Consider the following 15,803-nt stretch of genomic DNA (forward strand, 5'->3'; position numbering starts at 1 on the left):
AGCAATATCATACCTTGATTTATGCAAGGAAGAACAACTAAGTTCATAAAAATATTCAAGGACATATCTGTATACAATAATTATTCACAGGCAGTACACGAATGTGACATAAATAGTTTCTGAACAAAAGAGATTTTTATCTGCATTTTTAAATGATTAAATGTTTATATGTTGATTATTGTCTAAACAACTGAAGCCCCATACACTATTATTTCAAACATCAACATGTGCAAAGGAACTGAATTTCTGGCACAAGCTACTATGGATATTTTTACACTTATTTTTCTTATTTCTGACAATTTCTGACTGTTACATCTATTTCAGTTTCAGATCCACAAACCATTTGACCAGTAATAATTGATATGTTGGAAGTTCCGTCTGGCCTGAATGTACTGTTGTAATGTATAATTACACCTGTTAAATAATTAGTTAACAATACCAGTAACATTATCTGATACCAAAATCATTCATAGAAAAACAATTATATCCTCTCATTTCAAACCTATTATTTTACATTCAGGCTATAAAAAACCTTAATCATTCACTTTTTTCTCTTTTGTATCTACCGATCGTAAAAAGTCTGAATAGAACCCTTACAGTTTTATTTCTGTAATTGAAAATACCATTGTGTAGTAACAAGACTTTGGTCTTTTTTTTTCCTACTTGGAAATAAATATTTGCTTTTCTAGGCCTTCTGCAGTTAAATATATTTTACTGATAATCTTGAAATTTCAATGTAATGATAAATCAGACTTTAAAACGAAGCCAAAATGTCATGTCAAATCATTATCGCAAATATGAAATAAATTATGATACACTTGACAAACGGACACTTTTACTGGGTAGATCTTATTGAATTTGTAATTTGAACCGATTATAGACTTATATTCTGTAAAATTACCATCATCACATTAATGGCATCATTAACTCTAATCGGATTAAGTTGAATTTTTTTTGTATTTGTTCTCCCTATTATTTGTTTCTTTGGTATATCTTCTGACAGCATTAAAGTAGACCCAAAATTTGAATCCTAGTTTTTTCAATATATTATGTTGAGACCGTACATGTAAAAAAATCTAGTCAGAGCAATGGCAAAGTATTTCATATTTTTACTGTACACAGTTTTCTTAAATCACTGATAATTTTTAAAATGAAAATGATTTTTAACTTTCATGCTGACAGACAACAAATCATTAACATCTACGAACCCATCCAGTACACACTAAGCCTTTCTGCTCACTATTGTGTTCTATTATAAATTTTGGTCTCTTTAAAACTAGGGGAAAAATAATCTGGTTGAAAGTGTGTCAGAATCATTAGAAATACTTGCCTCTTATCAGCTCATAAATATTCATATCCATTAGCTCACAGATCAGGACTAGAGTACCACTTTTCTTGTCACTGAAAAGATTAAGACAAATTCAATAAATCTATTAAAGGTATTAAAATGAAATAAATGACTTTCATTACATACTTGAAAAAGTGACGAGTTTAAGATGGGCATAAAGTAATAACAAGTAGAACTGCACAGTATTTTTCTACCGCTTTAAATGAATAGAGATATGAAACAGATATCAATAAGTAACAAATCCTCTAATGATATTTCAAATATGATGTTTCACCAAAACAAACGACAGGAAGATTTTCTTATATCTATTTTTGCAGATTCTATTAATATGAAAAATATATCAATACGTAACAAATTTTCTAATGATATTTCAAACATAATGTTTCACCAAAACAAACATGGAAGATTTTCTTATATCTATTTTTGAAGATTCTATTAATATGTTGTATTTTTCTAAAGTTTCAAAAGGGGAAAATATTCTTAAAACCAATAAAGACTGGTTATTTAAATGTAATAAGTCTGTTTGTATTTATTCAATTTTGTTTGTGGTGCTTCAAAGTTAATGCCCAGGACCTGAAAAATCCACCAACTTCACCATAAGTAACAAGATCAATACTGAGTGGATAAAATAGTTACCAAAAGTAACAAGCTCCACATTGAGCGCACAAGTAACAAGCTAGATAGTAAGTATATATGCTCCATAGTTAGTGGACAAGTAACAAGCTTGAAAGTGATTGGATGCTGTGGATACCGCAAGTTACAATATCAATAGTGAGCAGTGCAGTTGTTACCGCAATATCAAGATCAACACTGAAATAGTTGTAATACCACGGTCAATGTGAACCATGATTCAAATTCAAAATTTTAACTTCCACCTATCATCCACATATATATTTGCTTAGAAACTCTTTAAATGGCTTTAGATATACTATCTATAGTACAATAAATAACAAGAGCTGTCAGAAGGGCAGCAACATTCAACTATTCGACAGCTTTGTCAATTGAATGAATATTAAAGTCGAAAAAGTTGTTGTAAAACTGCAAAACAGTATTATTGAGCCTGTACATTGCATATCAGATTATGACAGTGGACAAGTGTGTGAAGTTTCAATTCATTCCCATTAGTAGGTACTGAGATACCAGATTACATACAAAAACTTAACCAACAAGAGCTGTCTCCATAGGATGACACATGCCCCCGATGGCACTTTGAATGAATAGTTATGGCAGATGTTAGAGTTTAGGAGCTTTGACCTACTGGGTCTTGCGCGCGACACGTTGTCTTACTGTGCCACATATTCATGCGTAGTTATTTTAAAATCCATGCATGAATGACAAAGATATGGACTGGACACACCCATCATTGCACTATCATGAAATATGACCTTTAACGTCTAAGTGTGACCTTGACTTTTGAGCTACGGACCTGGGTCTTGCGTGCGACACGTTGTCTTACTGTGGTACACATTCATGCCCAATAATTTTAAAATCCATGCATGAATGACAAAGATATGGACCTGACACGCCCATCAATGCACTATCACGAAATATGACCTTTAACGTCTAAGTGTGACCTTGACCTTTGAGCTACAGACCTGGGTCTTGCGCGCGACACGTCGTCTTACTGTGCCACACATTTATGCGTAGTTACTTGAAAATCCATCCATGGATGACAAAGATATGGACCGGACACGCCCATCAATGCACTATCATGAAAAATGACCTTTAACGTCTAAGTGTGACCTTGACCTTTGAGCTATGGACCTGGGTCTTGCGCGCGACATGTCGTCTTACTGTGGTTCACATTCATGCCAAGTTATTTGAAAATCCATCCATGGATGACAAAGATATGGACCGGACACGAAAATTGCAGACAGACCGACAGACGGTTCAAAAACTATATGCCTCCCTTCGGGGGCATAAAAACTGCTAAATCGAAAAACGGGCATAATTTTGTAAAAATGCAAAGTAGAGTTATTGAACTTGTGCACTGAATGTCAAACTGTGACAGTGAACAAGTGTGTTTCAATCCATTCCCATTAGTGGGTACTAACCCTTACAGAAGCAAGCCTCTGTGGCGTACATGCTGTGATTTGCTGTGTATATGCCGCGAACACAGTAGTACGCCAGAGGAGTACATTTTACATACACCGCATGCCGCGTACATGCCGCGTACTATTTCGACGAGTACACAGCATGTACGCAGCAGGTCACTAGTACACTTCAAGTACGCAGCACAGACTCTGAAAATTTAAGGAGTACACTGCATGTACGCAGGAGGGACTTGTACGAGAAAATAGTACACTGTATGTACACCGCAGATACTTTGAAATTTGTGCAGTACACTTACACTTCATATACGCGGGAAAGACTTGTACAATTTCTTTTGGCATTTATACTTAGTTTTTTTTTTATAAGTTAAAGACTGAAGTAAACTTCATATACGCGGGAGGGACTTGTTCATTTTCTTTGGGTGTTTATACTTTGAATTTTTTTAGGTAAAAGTCTGAAGTACACTTCATGCAGGAAGGATTTGTACATTTTTTTTTTTTTTTTGGAAGCAAGAACTTGATTTCCGAGTAACTTTTATCTTAATAGCATAGAATAGTTCAGATTACTGGTATTCTGAACAATGAAAATTTGCCAAACTATTTGCAATGTTCATTTGTGAAGCTTACATCTTAGTGATTCCTGAGCTGCACCTTGCATGCAGTGTAAAAATATATTCTTTTTCATTTTGAATTAATCCTGGAGCTTTCTAACTTGGATAATTGAAAAGCCTTATTTGAACTTCGTTGCATTACATTTTGTAATACATGAAATAATTACCAAGATTATGCCTAAACAGCGCCCGAATGAGAAGAATTAATAGCTCTCACTTTTATTTGAATACTCTTAAGCAAAATACCATTCTATCATGTTTTATAAAGGCTTTAATGCTCATTATGTTAACTCATTAAGGCCTCACCAAATTAAAAAGTTGTTTATCAGATTTGCCGCTCGTATTCTTTTCAGAACGTTTTTGGCTAATTGCGCTCGCCCCATTGGAAAAAATCAATCCAAAATTTTTTGGTGCACTACTTTTTACGGACGTAAAAGTGTATAAATGCTTATATAATTCCAGTCCTAGATTGTTCTCAGATGGATTTTAATCAAAATAAATACATACTACGCACACATCGTCTATAATAAATCATAACACTTATATTTAGTTGCATTAAAGTTGTTTCCCCTTGATGCAGTTACACCATTTTCTTCAAATGTTTACCAAATTCAAGCTACAAAAATTGATTTATTTCATTGAAAAGTAGACGAAGAAAAGCATACTAATTTATTTGATAACATCAATCTACATTATTTTGGTAAGGGTAGATACTTATTGATGCATGTCACTTATCTTTTTTTCTGTTTTTTTCTGTCCAAATGATCAGCATTTGCATACGAAAGTTGGTGGGGTAGAGGATTTACATTATCACAGCAGTTCGCCACAAGAGTACACAGCATGTATGCAGCAGGAGTACACAGCATGTATGCCGCAGGACTCGGGCCAGGAGTACACAGCATGTATGCCGCAGGAGTACACAGCATGTACGCTGCAGGGGTAGTTCACCGCAGGCTCATTTGCATGTGAAAAGTGTATGTGCCGCGTACATGCTGCGTACTATTTCCCGCATACTAAATTCCTCCAGCGTACATCCTGTGTACTATGTAGTCCACAGCATGTACGCAGCAAGTAGTACGTGGCAGAGCTCATTTGCATGTCAAAAGTGTACTACAAACGTACTATCGGTGTATGTGCGGTGTATATCCTGCGTACTATTTAAAGCCCTTGATTTCAGTACACATCATGTACGCATCATATACGCTGTATGTACACAGCAAGAGTACGCAGCAGGCTTAATTTCTTCTGTAAGGGAAGATACCAGCTTACATACAAAACCTTCACCAAAAAGTCGAAAAAGGGGCACAATTTTGTAAAAAAGCAAAGTAGAGTTATGGATCCTGTGCAATGTAAGTCAGTTTATCACATGGAATAAGTGTGTGAAATTTCAATCCATTCCCACAAGTGGTTACTGAGATACCTGCTCACATACAAAAACTTAACCAAATCGGGACGTGGACGCGTGGGTGAGTCCAACAGCTCTATCTATTCTTTGAATAGTCGACCTAAAAATAAAATCTGGTTATGTGTATTTTATGTGAGCTTTCATTTACCCATATATAAAATTTGACTTACAAAATGACTTCCTCGAGTTCGAGGATGTTGGTATGATTTGCCAGTCTCCTCATGGCTTGTATTTCTCTCAGATTATTCACTTGATCCAAACTGAAATTATAAAAAAAAGTCTTGTTTACAATATTACAGCAACAAAGTCGTTTAACAGACTATAAAGGCAAATGCTCTTGATTTGTTTTGCTGCACTATCAACTTGCAGTGTTCACTTTACAATATGTCACAAGCAGTTTTCAAACCTACCACAGGGTCATATTTGCGGATGCTGTACAATAGTTCAGTATTGTGCCAAACCTAATATAAGGCAGTTTTAGTTAGGTTGCTACCAGTTTGATTGTATATATATAATCTATTGAACGAGGATATGTAAGGTAGTGATAAGTAAGGACCTAGATAAAAATTTCTACATGTGTGTAAAATTTCATTGTCAAATATATAGCTTTTTAGCCCACCATCATCAGATGGTGGGCTATTCAAATCACTCTGCGTCTGTGGTCCGACGTCCGTCCTTCCATCCATTAACAATTTCTGGTTATCGCATCTCCTCAGACACTACCAGGGGGATTTTGACCAAACTTTGTCAGAATGATGTATTGGTACCCTAGTTGTGTCCCCCCTGAAAATCAGACTGGTTCAACAATTCTTTAGTGAGTTATGGCCCTTTGTTTATTTCTAAAATTTACATAGATTTATATAGGGAAAAACTTGAAAATCTTCTTGCCCAAAACCACAGAGCCTAGGGCTTTGATATTTGGTATGAAGCATCATCTAGTGGTCCTCTACCAAAATGTTTCAAATTATTTCCCTGGGGTCTAATATGGCCCCGCCCCGGGGGTCACATGGTTTATATAGACTTATATAGGGAAAAACTTTGAAAAACCTCTTATTCAAAAACACAGGGCCTAGGGCTTTAATATTTTGTATGCGACATTGTATAGTGGTCTTCTACTAAGTTTGTTCAAGTTATTACCCTAGGGTCAAATATGACCCCGCCCGGGGGGTCACATTGTTTACATAGACTTATATAGGGAATAACTTTGAAAATCTTCTTGTCCAAACCACAAAGCCTAGGGCTTTGGCATTTGTAATGTAGCATCATCTAGTGGTTCTCTGCCAAGTTTGTTCAAATCATCCCCAATGGTCAATTATGGCTCCGCCCTGGGGGTCACATGGTTCATATAGACTTATATAGGGAAAAGCTTTTAAAATCTTCTTGTCAATAACCTACAACATTCAAATTTGGACCACATGTATGGTTTTGAGTGGCAAGATGAACCTTGAAATGAGTTGACCTTGATTCTGACCTAGTGACCTACTTTCACATTTCTGTAGCTACAGCCTTCAAATTTGGACCATTTCAACAAAGAAGATTAAGCATTTTATATCCTGAAAAAACAGAGCAAGTCTGACACACAGATCCATTATGACATCATTGAGAGACCATTATGACCATTATGACATTAATAAGAGACTGTTATGACATCAATGAGAGAGTTTTATGACATTAGAGGCCATTATGACATTCTTTAGACCATTATGACAGCAATGAGAGGTAATTATGGCATCCTTGAGAGACAACTATGATATCATTGTGAGACCAAGATGACATCAATGAGGGAGCATTATGGCATCACTGTGAGACCATTATGACATCAATGAGGGAGCATTATGACATCAATGAGAGACCATGATGACATCACTGAGGGATCATTATGACATCAATGGGGGAGCATTATGACATCATGACATCCCTGAGGGATCATTATGACATAAATGAGAGACCATTATGACATCACTGAAGAAGCATTATGACATCACTGAGAGACCATTATGACATAAATAAGGGAGCATTTTGACATCACTAAGAGACCATTAGGGAGCATTATGACATCACTGATAGACCATTATGACATCAATAAGGGATCATTATGACATCAATAAGGGGTCATTATGACATCACTGAGAGTGAGAGACCATTATGACATCAATGAGTGACAATTTATGTCATCACTGAGAGACCATTATAACATCATTGAGAGACCATTATGACATCAATGAGGGAGTTTTATGACATTAGATACCATTATGACATTATTTAGACCAGTACCCTTACAAAAGCAAACCTCTGTGGCGTACATGCTGCGTATTTGCTGTGTATATGCCGCGAACACAGTAGTACGCCAGAGGAGTACATTTTACATACACCGCATACCGCGTACATGCCGCGTACTATTTCGACGAGTACACAGCATGTACGCAGGAGGTCACTAGTACACTTCAAGTACGCAGCACAGACTCTGAAAATTTAAGGAGTACACTGCATGTACGCAGGAGGGACTTGTACAAGAAAATAGTACACTGCATGTACACCGCAGATACTTCGAAATTTATAACACTTATATTTAGTTGCATTAAAGTTGTTTCCCCTTGATGCAGTTATGCCATTTTCTTCAGATGTTTACCAAATTACATGTTACAAAAATTGATTTATTTCATTGAAAAGTGGATGAAGAAAAGCATACTAATTTATTTGATAACATCAATCTACATTATTTTGGTAAGGGTAAATACTTATTGATGCATGTCACTTATCTTTTTTCTGTTTTTTTCTGTCCAAATGATCTGCATTTGCATAAGAAAGTTGGTGGGGTAAGGAATTTACATTATCACAGCAGTTTCGCCACAAGAGTACACAGCATGTATGCAGCAGGAGTACACAGCATGTACGCCGTAGGACTCGGGCCAGGAGTACACAGAATGTACGCCGCAGGAGTACACAGCATGTACGCCACAGGAGTACACAGCATGTACGCCGTAGGGGTAGTACACCGCAGGCTCATTTGCATGTGAAAAGTGTATGTGCCGCGTACATGCTGCGTACTATTTTTCGCATACTAAATTCCTCCAGCGTACATCCTGTGTACTATGTAGTCCACAGCATGTACGCCGCAAGTAGTACGCGGCAGAGCTCATTTGCATGTCAAAAGTGTACTACAAACGTACTATCGGTGTATGTGCGGTGTATATCCTGCGTACTATTTAAAGCCCTTGATTTCAGAACACATCATGTACGCATCATATACGCTGTATGTACACAGCAAGAGTACGCAGCAGGCCTTTTTCTTCTGTAAGGGTATGGCAGGAATGAGAGGTCATTATGACATCCTTAAGTGACAATTATGATATCATTGTGAGATCATGATGACATCAATGAGGGAGCATTATGACATCAATAAGAGACCATTATGTCATCACTAAGAGATCATTATGACATCAATGGGTTAGCATTATGACATAAATCAGGGAGCATTATGACATCAATGAGAGGTCATTATGACATCCTTGAGGGATCATTATGACATAAATGTGAGACCATTATGACATCACTGAGGGAGCATTATGACATCACTGAGAAACTATTATGACATCAATGAGGGAGCATTATGATATCACTGAGAGGTCATTATGATATAAATGAGGGAGCATTATGACATCACTGAGAGACCATTATGACATCAATGAGGGAGCATTATGACATCACTGAGAGGTCATTATGACATCAATGAGGGAGCATTATGACATAAATGAGAGACCATTATGACATCAATGAGGGAGCATTATGACATAAATGAGAGACCATTATGACATCAATGAGGGAGCATTATGACATAAATGAGAGACCATTATGACATCAATGAGGGAGCATTATGACATCACTGAGAGGTCATTATGACATCAATGAGGGAGCATTATGACATAAATGAGAGACCATTATGACATCAATGAGGGAGCATTATGACATCACTGAGAGACCATTATGACATCAATGAGGGAGCATTATGACATCACTGAGAGACCATTATGACATCAATGAGGGAGCATTATGACATCACTGAGAGACCATTATGACATCAATGAGGGAGCATTATGACATCACTGAGAGACTAGAATGACATCGTAAGGAAACATTATAGACATCATTGAGGGACAATTATGTCATCACTGAGGGTATTCAGGAACCATTAGAGACCATTAAGACATCAAATTTTGCTGCACGACATCTTGTTCTTAACACAGCAATAAATGTAGAGGTGTGACTAAGGCAAGTGGGTGACCAGGTGTGGGTGCACAACTTTACATGTTTATAATAAATGTTCATAGAAAAGAATGAATGAAATTAAATGAAATTCTGCCAAAAGGTAAGTTTGTCATGTACAAATATGTGGATTTTAAGACAATTAAAGGGCAATAACTCGGAAGTTACAAAAGAAATCCGTACTAAACTGTGAGTGCACAACCACATTATAGTGCTCTAAATTCTGTTTATGTTTCATAGTTCAAGGTTAAATATATCAAAAGTTATGATGCAAAAATTGCCATATTTATAGTACCCTATACGGTAAACACTAGAAACTTCTAAGGGCCATAACTCTGGTGTTACTTGGGCAATCTGACTGAAACTTGATGGGCCCCATAACCTCATAGTGGTGAACATGTAAATGAAGTTTGTTTGAAAAAAATCTAAAATAAGGAATGATTTTTTTGTTTTTTTTTTGTTTTTTTTGGGGGGGGGGGGGGGGAGGAGGGTAGGAGGGGAAGGAGGAGGAGGGATGTGATCAAGGTAAGGGGGTGACCAAGTGTGGGTACACAACTTCACATGTTTACAATAAATGTTCATGGAAAAGAATGAAAGAAATTTAATGATTTAATGAAATTCTACCAAATGGCAAGTTTGTTATGTACAAATATGTGGATTTTTATACAATTAAAGGGCAATAACTCTTAATTTACAAAATAAATCCGGACGAAATTGTGTGTATACAACCACATTATGGTGATCTAAATTCTGTTTAGGTTTCATAGTTCTAGGTCAAATATATCAAAAGTAATGATGCAGAAACTGCCATATTTACAGTATCCTATATAGTTAATACTAGGGGCCGCAAAAACTCATAGTGGTAAACAAGTATATGAAGTTTTATATAAATATTCCCAACCATTTCCTAGATATGGCTCTGGACGGACGGAAAGATGGACGGATGGAAGGACGGACGGGCAATGCCAAAACTATATCCTTCCGACTTTCGTCGGGGGATAACAAAGCTGGTGACCTAGTATTTTTATTTCATTTTTCAATACATCATAACATGATCTTTTAATACAGAACATTTCATCAAAATCTATTATTGAGCAAAAAATTACGAAACTGCACATAATAATAATTTGAACTCTGGACCACTGTATATCTGTATATACCTTAAGACCTTGGTCACTGTACTTACATGAATTACTTTAACTCTAGTCACATATTCTCACTTTATATTTTTGGGACAAAAATCAAATAATGTATTATCTAACACAAAATCTTATTCAAAAGGAGTTTTCTAGAAGGTCATGGTAACCAGATAAAAGTTAATGAGTCCTCTGGTGCTGCTATTTTCGCATGTTCTTCTCAGTACTGGGCGAGGTTCATGCAATTTTAATGTATACATCTATATTTGTTCTTAATAAACAGACTTGTTCTTAAACAAACATCTCAGGCAAAATTCTGTCAATACAAACTGTAATAGTTTATTCAATTTTCAAATACAACAGTATTCTTTTATGTGTTTTCAATGAATAAAATGTCTTATTTATACAGAAAAAAATATTAGAAATGAAAAGTTACAAGGTGTTTTTGTAATATATAAACTTTATTATGAAAAGAAATGACATAATTTAAGTGCATTAATATTATCCAAAATAAACCCATGCACGGAAAATATTTTTAAAAGATATCAAATATATCAGGATTTTTCTATAATCTATTCACTAAACAAAATAATCACTGCTAGAAATGGCAATAAGAAAACTTGTTCCTTCCATCCAAAAATGGTAGGAAAAGTTACAAGCATTTCTCAAGAATTCTAAACATTCAAAGACACTTTCTTTAATAGCTCTGCTTTGTTAAATTTGCTGACATTTTGTTTTTGTGTTTTATATAATTTACAAAAAACAAAACTTAAAGGTCAATTACAAGGTATATTTTGTACAAAAAAGCACTATGCACTTCCTTCCAACTATCTCTTTCTCTTTGTAAAATCCTTCTTTTATCTTATTTTCTATCTAGACATAAATCTAAGCTAATCTAAAGATCATGTATAGTGACATAATCTATTTGCTCTAAATCCTTATTTACATGGGTTTTGTGCCAAACTGACTCCAAATCTTGATATTTTAAACTTTAAATAATGAATAAAATCTGTGTAAACAAAAGCCTGTATTAATGACATATTCAGATAGGATGAATTGAGGGGTTAAAGAAAAATTTGAATAATTTTTCATACCTTACAAATAGTACAAAATGCATTTTAAATGTAAAGAACTTTACTGAAAGTGATTACTGGCAGGGAAGTAGTCAGACACACAAGGATAAAGACAGCCAATTTAAAATGGGGACGGGAAAATACCTATGTGAGAAGTATGGTTTAGTTTTGAGAAACACAATGTCATGGTAAAACCCTCAGCACAGCCTCGCAACTGTTTGCTTGTTTTATATAATAGGGATTTTAGTTCACTCAAGCCGCATAGAGTATGAAACTCACTGACCAGTCCTAACTCTTATCTAAGATGGCAACTGTTTGCTTGTTTTATATAATAGGGAAGTTCACTCAAGCTGCATGGAGTATGAAACTCACTGACCAGTCCAAACTCTTATCTAAGATGTCGATTTTATCATCTGTCTTTAAAGTGACTGGCATCCAGATTGTTCGACAACAACAAAAAATTTAATTTTTTAGATATCTTGAAATAAATGCTATATTTCTTAAGAAGGCTTTAAAACTTAATTACTGACAAACTTTATGTTATGGAAACACATGAGAATTTGCTGTTTTTACTACTTTTTATGATGAAAATTGAAAGTGTTTGTCACGCTTTTACTCCAGGTAAACTGTCTCGATTAAAAATATCTATATTTTGAAGGCATTATTCACTACTTCAGCTATAGCGCTATTGGTTATGACAATGGGAAAATGTCTTTATTGCAGCAGCAGTCCAGGGTTCAATTCCCAATGCGGTCATTTTTTTTCTTCTTGATTTGAAATTTGAAAATATTTTAGAAACAAAAAGTCATATTCCAATGTTCGTAATATGACCAAATTTCAATTTGAAAGAAAGAATATTTTTTAGCCAAATCTGGAGGTCAGTGCCTTTAAAGTCCAAGGATTTCTTTTTTTCTACTTCTTACTCCCAAACATTTGTAACCTTTACCTGCTAACTTTCTACAATGGACTGGTCCATCATTCAGTTTTTGCTGTACCACTTATTATTCAAAGGGGTGTTCAATGAAAATTTACTGACTGAATAGCAAACAAGGCACTTGGGCTGCACTTGTCGCAAAGGCAAAATTTCTTCAGGAAAAGTCAAGTTAACGGTTTTTCCATTTTTAGCTCTGGTCAACTTCAAAAGAATCAAATGCCCCTTAGTATTTGAATAAATTCAAGAGCAAACCTTATAATGATTCTACCAACCAAGTTTGATGAGGATCGAACAAGCGGTTCAAGGAAAGCCGTCATGTAATCAAAATATAAAATAAAAAAATTTTGACAGTGCAGAAGAATTACACTACCACAAATAAATGTAAATGTATTTTTAAATACATTTTTTAATTTTAATAAATTACCGAAGGAAAAACATCATTTTCATCATGAATATTTTGCATTTACTACAAACGGATATTAATACATCATGCTTTAAAAAACTTTTATATTTAACATAAAAAGTATTTTAGCCATAATCTAAAAAGACTTTTCAAATATGCTTCATACTTCATGGTTATGGTACAAAACAGGGCTTTCAACATGTAAACATTTACAAAAGACATTTATTTACAGTATATATGTAAATCAATATAGATATAAAATCAATAATCACTAAAACCTCTCTATTTTATAATATAGATATTCCATTAAGGAAAATGATACTAAAGTGCTTCACAAGATTTAAATCCTAAATAGCGTCAAACATTACCTTGATAAGATAGCATTGTATTATCGCATAAACATCTTGCCAAACCATTAAAGAGTCAAAATTTATAAACATGCAATTGATTTTAATGGAGATTAAAATATCATAATTAACAGAAGAAAAAAAACTTTATTGAGGGCTTCAGTTACACAGCAATCTCCAAACATTATCAAGTAGATAAGAAAGCTAAAACATGTTCCTTCCTTTTAAACCAAAAGTTTTTACATTATTTTGAAGTAAGTTTTAGCTAATTTTTAACAAAGCCTATTAAAAGCTCCTTATACAATTTTGTTTTTGCTTAAAACATGCAGGGGAAAAAGTAAATCTGACATTTTATGTGGTTCTTATACACATAATCAGACTTAACCCTTGTTCCAAAGCTATAAACTGAGTATGCCCACGGGCAGACTGTCGAACCCGCCAGCGGTCAAGTGTGACCTTGATCTTGGGACCTGGTTCTTGCGCATGACACTCCGTCTCATAATGGTGAACATTCACACCAACGTACATCAAAATCCAAGAAGAAATGATCCGGACAAACTTCAATTTGACCTTTGCCCTCCAACTGTGACCTTGACCTTTGAGATAGGAACATGGGGTTTGCGCATGACACACCTTCTAATTGAGGTAAACATTCATGCCAAATATAAACAAGAGTAGTCCATGCATGTCAAAGTTATGGTCCAGACAAAATCGGAAGGACGCACATACACCGAACTGCCAAAGTGGCGACTATATCGAGCTCACTGCAAGCAGGCTCGACAATAAATTCAGAGACCAATAAAACTGAGTTTAGAGACCAGTAAATCACTGACCAATAAAACAGAGTTTAGAGACCAGTTAAACCGCGTTAAGAGACCAATAAAACTGAGTTTAAAGACCAGTAAATCATAGACCAATAAAACTGAGTTTATACCAGTAAAACTGTGTTCAGAGACCAATAAAACTGAGTTTAGAGACTAGTAATAATGTGTCCATAGACCAATAAAACCGAGTTCAGAGATCAATAAAACTGTGTTTATAGACCAATAAATTTTTAGAGACCAGTAAAAATGTGTTCACAGACAAATAAAATTGAGTCTAGAGACCAGTAAAACAGTTACTGTGTTCAGAGACCAATAAAACTATGTTCAGAGACCAATAAAACTATGTTCAGTGACCAACAAAACTGTGTTCAGAGCAGACACCAGTAAAACTATGTTCAGAGACCAGTAAAACTGTGTTCAGAGACCAATAAAACTGTGTTTAGAGACCAGTAAAACTGTGTTCAAAAACCAATAAAACTGTATTCAATGAACAAAGTTTTGTTCAGAGACCAATAAAACTGTGTTCAGAGACCAGTAAAACTGTGTTCAGAGACTAGTAAAACTGTGTTCAGAGACCTACAAAACTGTGTTTAGAGACCAGTAAAACTGTGTTTAGAGACCAGTAAAACTGTGTTCAAAAACCAATAAAACTATATTCAATAACCAGTAAAACTGTGTTCAGAGACCACAGGGATTTTTTCCTTCTTAATAAAGTATCCCTAAAAGGACCTTTTCCCAATTGAAAAATGCAATCTTTTTTCCCAATTATCATCCAAAAATTCCCCAAATGACTAAATTAAGTTTGCATTTTGATGATTGCAGAAGGAAAACTTAGTTACATTGATATTCACCATGATTTAACCATTCAAACAGTTTCTTTGATGATATTTACATGGAATTAAAGGAAGAAGCATTTTGAATGATGTTATTAATTAATTATAAAAATTCCCAATCTGAGTAAAAAACCTTGCTAATTTTCCCAATTTATCCGATACCGGACCTTTTCCCAAAAGGGAAAAAAAATCACTGGACCAATAAAACTATGTTCAGAGACCAGTAAAACTGTGTTTAGAGTTCAAAGACTAGTAAAACTGTGTTCAGAGACCAATAACTGTGTTTAGAGACCAACAAAATTATGTTAAGAGACCAATATAACTGTGTTCAGAAACCAATAAGACTATGTTCAGAGACCAATAAAAATTTGTTCAGAGACCAATAAAACTGTGTTAAGAGACCAATTAAACTGTGTTCAGAGTTCAGAGACCAGTAAAATTGTGTTCAGAGACCAATAAAACTGTGTTCAGGGAGCAATAAAACTGTGTTCAGAGACCAGTAAAACTGTGTTCAGAGACCAATAAAACTGTGTTCAGAGACCAATAAAACTTTGTTCAGAGACCAGTAAAACTGT

The 15,803-nt window shown here is 35.0% G+C and overlaps 1 protein-coding gene across 4 annotated transcripts in view; it reads right to left on the bottom strand.

Moving 5' to 3' along the window:
- The window catches only part of LOC123543257 (MAPK/MAK/MRK overlapping kinase-like), a 42,551-nt gene that overhangs the window by 19,582 nt on the left and 7,166 nt on the right, over nucleotides 1–15,803 (bottom strand). For all 4 annotated transcript variants that reach the window (XM_053542750.1, XM_053542745.1, XM_053542741.1 and 1 more), the window contains exons 3-4: nucleotides 5,586–5,675; nucleotides 1,331–1,401 (exon numbers count right to left, since the gene is read on the bottom strand). In XM_053542750.1, the coding sequence (XP_053398725.1) occupies nucleotides 1,331–1,401; nucleotides 5,586–5,675 (161 nt within the window). The remainder of the gene's footprint in view (nucleotides 1–1,330; nucleotides 1,402–5,585; nucleotides 5,676–15,803) is intronic.

Source organism: Mercenaria mercenaria, chromosome 1 (genome assembly GCF_021730395.1).
Source record: "Mercenaria mercenaria strain notata chromosome 1, MADL_Memer_1, whole genome shotgun sequence".
NCBI classification, from domain to species: Eukaryota; Metazoa; Mollusca; class Bivalvia; order Venerida; family Veneridae; genus Mercenaria; species Mercenaria mercenaria.